Source organism: Pteropus vampyrus, unplaced genomic scaffold, assembly GCF_000151845.1.
Source record: "Pteropus vampyrus isolate Shadow unplaced genomic scaffold, Pvam_2.0 Scaffold251, whole genome shotgun sequence".
Classification (NCBI taxonomy): Eukaryota; Metazoa; Chordata; class Mammalia; order Chiroptera; family Pteropodidae; genus Pteropus; species Pteropus vampyrus.
In genome coordinates this window covers 709,527-718,007 of record NW_011889032.1, presented here as the reverse complement: position 1 = coordinate 718,007, position 8,481 = coordinate 709,527, and the positions used below count along the sequence as shown (strand labels likewise).

Here is an 8,481-nt window from a genome sequence, read left to right as displayed (position 1 = left end):
ATGAAAAGCTCGAAAAAGTATGTTTGGAAGCAAGAGACTCTAAATATAGCCTACATGACCATCCTCACTTTAGGGGTTGGACACAAGGGACTTGAGTTCTCGCCTAATGCTCTTATCACTCACTCGGCCAGGCTCTATCTGGTTATCTTATGCCAAGAGGAAAACTCAGGCCAGGCAGAGGTTAAGAACAAACCCCAAGACACCCCTTGCTCCTAGCTCCACACCTTCAGTTCAGTGTGGGTGCCTTGGAGGGAAAAGCAGGGGCTCTGGAGTTAGCTCACCCCCCTTTCATTCCCACCTCCCTCTGGGAACCATTTCCCACATATTTTACACTGCCTTCCATATCGTTGATCTCAGTGCCTGGCACCCAGTGGGTTTTCAGGGAGTTTGTTGAAGGATTGCGTGAAGGTACGGGTGAATGAACAAATTGCTATTGTGAAAAATAAATAAGACAATGTACTTAGAATGCTTTGAACAGTACCTGAAATGGAGTGGAGCTAGATGTTAAGGGACTCGTATTTCAAACAGACCTGGATTGAATCCCAGCTCTACCACTCACTCCCAGTGTGTTCTTGGGTGAATGAATTTTCCTGAGTCTCAGTTTTCCCATCTACAAAGTGGGAAAACTAACTGTCTTACATCACAGAGTAGTTCTGAAGATTAAATGAGATGGTGCGTGTAAAACACTTAGCACCTCATAAGGTTCAAAACTGGTAGCTGTTGTTATCATTATGTAAAACTTATTAGTAGCATCGGGAATAAAACTACAGTTATTGTTCATGAGAGAGGGAGATTGTTGCCTTTCCTTCTTTGTCTCTCTGCATCAATCTCTTTCTCTTTGTCGCAAGCCCCACGTGCGCTGAGCCAACCTTGGCAGAGTTGGCTGCTGAGTGAATAAAAGGACCTCCTTCGTCCACCCAGGGAGATGGCCTGGTGCCAGTCTGTACAGGCACAGTGCCCATGATGGGGGCCAGGTGGGCACCAGGATACTGAGGCTCTCTGTGTAGTCTCTGCTGGCTGGGAGGCTGACAATGGTCACTCTGAGGACTGTCAAATCTGCCCCCTCCCCTATTCCCCCAAGCCCCACACCCACCACCTGCCTACCAGGCAGGCCTGGGAGTGAAGGGAGGCTCTGTGCACCACCCCGGCTTCAGGCCCGCACACACCCGAGGCATTGTTCTTATTGGTTGCAAGAGCTCATTAGGCTCTGGGCAGAGGCTGGCTAAACTCCAAGAGGAAGACATCAAGGCCCAGGAGACAGAGATGGAGGAGCCTGGAGTTTGGCATTAGATGGTGCCAGCCTGCTTCTCAGCATACATTGAACTCATCTGCTTGGTGAGAACCTTGACCTATGGAAGCTGAGGCTGTAGAAATGTGTGCTATGCATACTGTATTCCCCCAACACAATGTGTGGTCAATATCTAATGATAAGATGGGATGAATTGAGATAGGATGGGGTGGGATAGGCTGGGTTAGGATGGATGGAATGTGATAGAATGAGAAAGAGTAGGATCAAATGCAATAGGATGGGATAGAGTGGGATGGATGGGATGGGACGGAATAGAATGAGAGGAGATGGAATAGGATAGAATGGGTGGGATGGGCTGAGATGGGAGAGAAACGAGAAAATATAAGGGAATGGCTTCTCCTATTTCTGGCCCAAGTCACCCTTGAAGTTGACCTAGAAGGTAGCAGGCATGGGAAAAGTGGGGATATGCAGAAACTACTTCTTCCTCCAAACCCTAGAATTCTCAGCTGTGGGCTCAAAAGGTAAATTGTTCCTTAAAAATCACCTATCTGGATGACATCAGATCTGGAAGAGATATGAGAGACCATTCTGTCCAGTGTTTTACAAATTATATTCAAATCCCAAACCCACCAGCTATTAGTTGTGTTGCTTTGGACAAGTGACCAAACTTCTTTGAGTCTCAGTTTCATCATCTGTAAAATAGGGGTAATAAACAATATTACCTGCCTCCATTTCACATGAAATGATCCATGTGAAAGCATGTACTATAGGACCCGGCATGTTGTAGGCACTTGCCACCATTAGCTTCCATCATGACCATCATCATCATCATCATCAAAGGTGGTTCAGGTAAAGGCAAAACTTCGAAGGCAGCTCTCAGACTCCCACCCCAACTCCTGATTCAACCCATGTTGACCCATTTTTGGCTGATTATGGGGGTTCAATGGCTCCCAAGACCAACCTCAGGTTTAATAATTTGCTATAAGGACTCACAGAACTCAGAAAAACCATCATACCCAGAGTTCTGGTTTGTCACAGGGAAAGGATACAGACTAAAATCAACAAAGGGAAGAAGCACGTAGAGCAGAACCTGGGAGCAACTGGGCATAAGCTCTCAGCTGTCCTCTCCCAGTGGAGTTCTGTGGACAGTGCTCACTCCCAACATGAGGTGCTGTATGACACCCACAGAACATTGTCAACCAGGAAAGCTCACCTGAGGCTTGGTGTCCAAGGATTTTACTGGCGGTTGGTCACACAGACATAAGTGACCACTCGTGTGGCTGACCTTCGTGTCTAGACCCTCAGAGGTCAAACTGATACCAAGCCCAAGGCCCACCATAAATCACACTGTTAGCATAGAGTACTTAGCAGGGCCCAATGCCCCCAGGTAAACAAACACATTTTCATCAGGCAAGATATTCCAGGGTCTTAGGGGTTCCCTTCCAGGAGCCAGGGATCTTTCTCCAGGAAGAACAGGGTGTAGACAGTCCAGACCTGCTGAGTTAATCCTTTAATGCATAAGTATATATTGTCATTCCTCTTATGGTTTTGTTTGAAGAAATTATTCTATTATACAGAGGGTAATATTGAGCCCCAGAGATGAGAATGGACTTAACAAAGGCTGCAGAGTAAGTTAATGAGGCATCCTGACTGTCTTAATTCAGAGCTTTTTCCTTCACACCACAGGCTTCAGTTTGCCCATCTGTAAAATAGGAATGTTAAGCAAATTCCCTCACCTTGGAAGTGCCTTTGGGTTCTGCCTTTGGAGAGGTTGTTCTTTCACTTTTCTCTGCAGTCCAGTCCTCAGGAGGAGCACCTGGTTCTCTGCCACCTGTAGGGCACAGTTAGTGTTCTCCTTAGTCTCTGGGGATCTCTTGGCTGGAGCTGATCCTGTGCTCATTTGTTTGTATAGAAAGTACTTGGCATTCACTCTGCAAGCATCCAGGCCAGGGTTCAGGGGCCAGGGAAATAGAACAAATACAGTTGACCATGGAACAATGTGGGGGTTAGGAGCACCAACCCCCCATGTGGTCGAAAATCCATATATAACTTTGACTCCCCCAAACCTTAACTACTGTTAGCCTACTGTTGACCAGAAGCCTTACCAATGACATACCCGATTAACACATATTTGTATGTTATGTGTGGTTTTTTTTAGACGAGGCAACTGTTGGTTGACCTCACAGATTGCAAGGCCCTTGTCAGCTTACAATCCCTTATTTTTTTTTTTTTTTTTATGCCTACAGCACCTGGTCTTCCTGGTCTCCCATCCAAGTTCTAACCAGGCCTGACCCTGCTTAGCTTCCGAGATCAGACGGGATCGGGCTTGTTCAGGGTGGCATGGCCGCAGACGTTATGTATATTATATATCGTATTCTCGCAGTAAAGTAAGCCAGAGAAAAGAAAATGTTATTAAGAAAATCACAAGGAAGAGAAAATACATTTACGGTATTTATTGAAAAAAAAAAAACACATAAAAGTGAACCCATGCGGTTCAAACTCATGTTGTTTAAGGGTTGACTGTATAGGCTCTGGTTCAAATCCTGACTTTACCACCTACCAACATTTCCTTATCATTAAAATGAAGGTAACAATGGATACTTCTCAGGAAAAGAAAAAACAGCATTTCAATGCCACAGGTAAAGCCATGAGAATGTCTTATTTGTCCACAGCAAATAGAGCCTTTGTTGTCTGCATTACATCTAAAGAGAGACTGCCCTCATCTCTGAAATGAAACGAATTAAGCCTTGCAGTTGTAAAGCTGCTTCGAACATCTTAAAACTCAATCACACACAAAACTCTCCCTGCCTCCCCAATTTTTGTTTCGTTAAGGTTGATCAGGCAAAGATCACAGTCCTAACTTTGCAAAGCCAGAAACGAAAGCTGTGAGAGATAGAATTTGCTCAAAGTCACGTAGTAATTTGGTGGCAAAACCAGTGCCAAGGCCAGGTCTCCTGACTTCCCAGGTATTTTCCAGCTCTGAGCACATCTTACAAGCATCCTGGGGTGATGATTTGTTCTTTACTTTTACCTGTGAAGCTGAGCAAACAGGTGAAGAGAAATTGTAAGCTTATGATGACTTTTAAACTCTTGCAAACCATCTGGATTTGTTCCCAAGTATTATATTTGTCTATAGGAGTATAGAAATAATTGAATCTAGATAGATTTCCCACCGTGGGTTTCCTCTCTAAGCTGTCTTGTGTGTCTGTCTCCCAGCCCTCACTCAATGACTCACTGATTTTCGTGTACACAAATAAATCACGCTGTGTTCCTCTCCCCCTCACTACCGGCAAGAAATCACAAAGTCCACCAGGAGGCATGAATGGAGTAGGGGTGGGCGGAGGGAGGTGGGGATGGAGGTGGGAAGGGAGAGGGGTGTTTAAATGCTAATCATTTGGCACTGATGTCAACCACAGTTAATCAGATTGTTAAAGATACAAAGGCAGGATCACACCCCTGTGCCAACAGCTATCAGGACTCATTCAAGGGGAAGATGGATGCACTGCCCGGCTGATGCTCTGATGAGACCGTAACTGGACATAAAAGAATGTTCAAGGCTTTCTGAACCCAACATGAATTACAAAGGAGGCCCATTTGTGGGGGCAAAGCCAGCTCATAGAGGACAATTATCGGATAATTACTCTTGTAGCCGAAACACTGAAAGAGTCCTTTCTTGCCTACACAAGCTTGTCTTTTTAACACCTGCTGCAAGTCTCCTGCAGCCCCTTGAGTTTCTGCAGCAGACTCAGGAGGGGTCGGGGTGTCAGCTCACATGTGCAGTTCGGTGTGCTGTTTGGGGTGATGCGTACCTCACTCCCAAACTTTCCCTCCACCCATGTGACCATGGCATGCTGGACAGTGCCAGAAAAAAATGAAGAGACCAAACAAATTCACCAGCTGGGCTTCTCTTTGCCCTCCGGCTGCTAAAGCAAACCATGTGATTTATGGAGATGGGAGGCCTTTATACTCTGCTTGTACCGTGATGAAATTATGTTTGTAATTAGAACAAGTCAGGTGTACATTCGCCTAGAACATCTTTCCATTCACGATCTTGTAAACCAAAGCATGCTTATCAAGCATCCGGTTTACCAAGGGCTCACCTTTATGATAGCTGGTAGTGTAAACCATCTACTCATCTACATTCCTCACTTAAAGAGGTGAGCCTTATCTAACACACCGAGTCTTGTTGTCAGCCAGTGATGCAGGCACATTCATGATTCGTTAAATAGATATCTGAGGGGCCTACTGTATATCAGGCCCATGCCCATGGACTAGGTCCTAGGGAGACAGTGATGAATGAAGTAGAAATGATGTCTGTGCTGGGGGAACTTATGTGTAGTAGGGAAGATAAGAAAGAAGTCAGGTAAGATAGTGTGATTGATGACGTGACATACCTCTTTGGTGGTATTAAGAGTTCAGGGAAGGAGAGTAAATACAGCGAGAGGTTAACAGCATAATATGCAAAGCGATGGAGCCATTAGAGGGGAGGAAAAGAGAGAGACATGGTTTGAACTCAGGAGAAGTGAAATGATTTTGTTGGGATGTGCCAGGCAGTGAGAAATGGAATGGGGAGGCTTGCTGGAACAGGTCACCAGGAACCTTCTAGGAAAAGGCAGAGTGTCAAGTTTACCGGAGAGGACCACCGGCCAATGGCAGGGGATGGTTTGGAAAGATCCCTCTGGCGGATGGAATGGGCTAGAGTTATGGAGCACAGTTCAAAAGAGAAGCAGGGTTTCCATAATAATGGCTATGGGAATAATAAGATAGCTAAAAGTGTCTTCTTTTAAGATGCAACTTGCTCTCTTTGCTTCTCTCATGGTGGGACTTGGGTTCTTTGGTGCATTATAAAAATGAAAAGCTGAGCTCATCCAATAGCTCACTAGATTGTATTGAATAGAGGAACCTTGGTGCTTCAACTGCCCATAGGGTCTGGCCTACTGTGGACATTTCCCATGCTCTGTGTGCAACTACACAACATCACTGAAAATAATCACATTAGATGATTTTTTGAGTCTAGGATTCTAAGCCTGGTAAAGACGATCACTTAGATGATCTGGTTTGGGCTGATCCCCTATTGAGGGAATTTGCATTCTCCTCCCACAGAGGGTGAACTGCCTGGGAAAATGCGATGGGGCTTTGCTTCGGGGTCTTGATTTTCTTTCCCATCACCATCCACTGAGGGTCTTGGGCTTTTCCGGCGCCCTTACGAAGAAAGTGTTGAATCACAGGTGCTCAATCAATGACCCAAGCCTCCTGCCACTCATTTCCCTGCCAATTAACTCAACCCCAAGTGGAAGGAGGACATGGAATAGAAATCTGTTTATTTTAGTCCTGAGGAGAAATTTGGTTGAAAGAAGGGAAGTTAGAACGACTGGTCCTCAAGAAGGCTGAGAACCAGACCATAGCAGCTTTCATCAGGATGAGTCCTGGCCATTTGGTCTTGTGTTAGTCATGTCTACACCCTGCTCCCCATCACCCCTGAACAGCCACATTCAGAATTCTAGAATTTCTCGGTTTCAGGGAAACTTAATCTTAATTAGCTCCTAACTAACGTGCTAAACACCCCCAAGGCACCCTTACTTTTCTTCTCCCACATGTTCACTGGAAGTCCAGTGTGTGCTGGACACTGTGGGAATCCAAAGATGGATGATGGGTCTCTTGTCTCAACTTCCCTGGCTTCTCTCCATCTCTCCTCATCCTTCCTAATTGCCCCTCTCTTCTGCCTTTCTTCCTTGATGAATTCAACAAACATTTAACATATTTCTCCTACATTAAAGACACTGTTATAGGTGATGGGGGATAAAATAATGAACACAATAAATCAAGTTTATGTACTTTTACTTTTCACTCAGCACTACATTAACTTAGATTATAAGAAGATCCAGGGCACACCACAACTCAGCATGTGGAACAATAACATAGTGGGGTCTTGTGGTTCCCCCACAGCTTCTCTATGTCCCAGTTATTTCACACTTAGGACACGTGTAGTCATGAGAGGTGATGCTGTGTGGGTATGGACTATCTTGTGGGGACAGATAATGAACAAGGAAACAAATCACCAAGATTAATTGAGATCGTAATAGTGCTCAGAAGAGAATGAGAAGGGAAGGGATAAGGGAGATCTTAGAGAAGGTACATGGAGACCTGAGTGACCACAGGGAGTCATCTAAGCAAAGATTGCAAAGAAGAGAGTTTTAGGCAGAAGGAACAGCAAGTGCAAGAACTCTGGGGTGCAAAATGAATTTAGAAGATTTATGGAGCAGGAAAAAAAGTGTGTGTGGTCACATTGTTGTTTGAGAGACAATGTTGAAGAGGAAACTCCAAGGCCAGAACCCAAAGGCTTTGTTTTGACCTTATTCTCAGTGCGATGGGAAGCCACTGGAAGGTTTTGAGCAAAAAGATCCTATGGCCTGATTTACGTCTTAAAAGTACTACCTACCTGCCCCAGATGATTTTTCTAACTTTAAACACAAAATATGACCATTCGATCATTTCCAAGGGCTCGTCTGGTACAATTCTGATTGGGGATCGATTTTGTCCATTATTTTATCCCCCATCACCTTTGGTGGAAAATCTGCATTGGCTGATGGTCTACCTATATATGAAGATTTCCATCTGTCCTGCTGACAGCGGAGGACCACCAGAGGCTATTTGATATAATTGCAAAGTCGGTATTCCCTAGAAGAGCACGATGTGCTAGGTGAAGTCCAGGGTACTTGTGCTTAACCTAACTACGGTAAACAAGACAACAAGACCCATTAGAAAGATCTCTTGAGACTCTGAATTCTAATTAGTCAATGCAGGGGGTGGGGATGGTTATCACTCACCTCATCAGTCCTCGCCTTTGATTTTAATAAACTGGAGAATAGACACAAGGGGCCAGATGGGATCAGCTTTATTGATGAAACTGGTGAAGTTGAGATGCAGACCACTGTTGGACACCTATACTCAGTCCTCCCAAAGTGACTTTGATTTGGTGTATCCAGGTAAAAGTAGAGATGGAGGGAGGTAGAGAGAGAGAGAGAGAGAGAGAGAGAGATCTTTGGTAGTTCATTCTAGTGGCTCTTTGCTGAAAATAGGATGCAGTGGATCAGTGATATCTTTAATGCCTCCTTAATAACACCAGTCGATGGTCCCTCCCCTCCCAGGAGGAGTGAGGGAGGGATGGAGAGGTGGAGCACTGGTGGTGTTTCTTGGGACTCCCTGCTGAAGCAACGCGGAACTTCCCACCC

At 45.1% G+C, this 8,481-nt stretch overlaps 1 protein-coding gene and 1 pseudogene across 1 annotated transcript in view; one reads left to right on the top strand and one right to left on the bottom strand.

Moving 5' to 3' along the window:
- The first annotated feature begins 2,061 nt into the window (after positions 1-2,061).
- Positions 2,062-8,481, top strand: part of SEZ6L (seizure related 6 homolog like) — an 88,003-nt gene continuing 81,583 nt past the window's right edge. The window contains exon 1 of the mRNA XM_011374653.1: positions 2,062-2,098. Within this exon, the coding sequence (XP_011372955.1) occupies positions 2,062-2,098 (37 nt within the window). The remainder of the gene's footprint in view (positions 2,099-8,481) is intronic.
- On the bottom strand, positions 3,487-3,601 carry LOC111729211 (annotated as a pseudogene).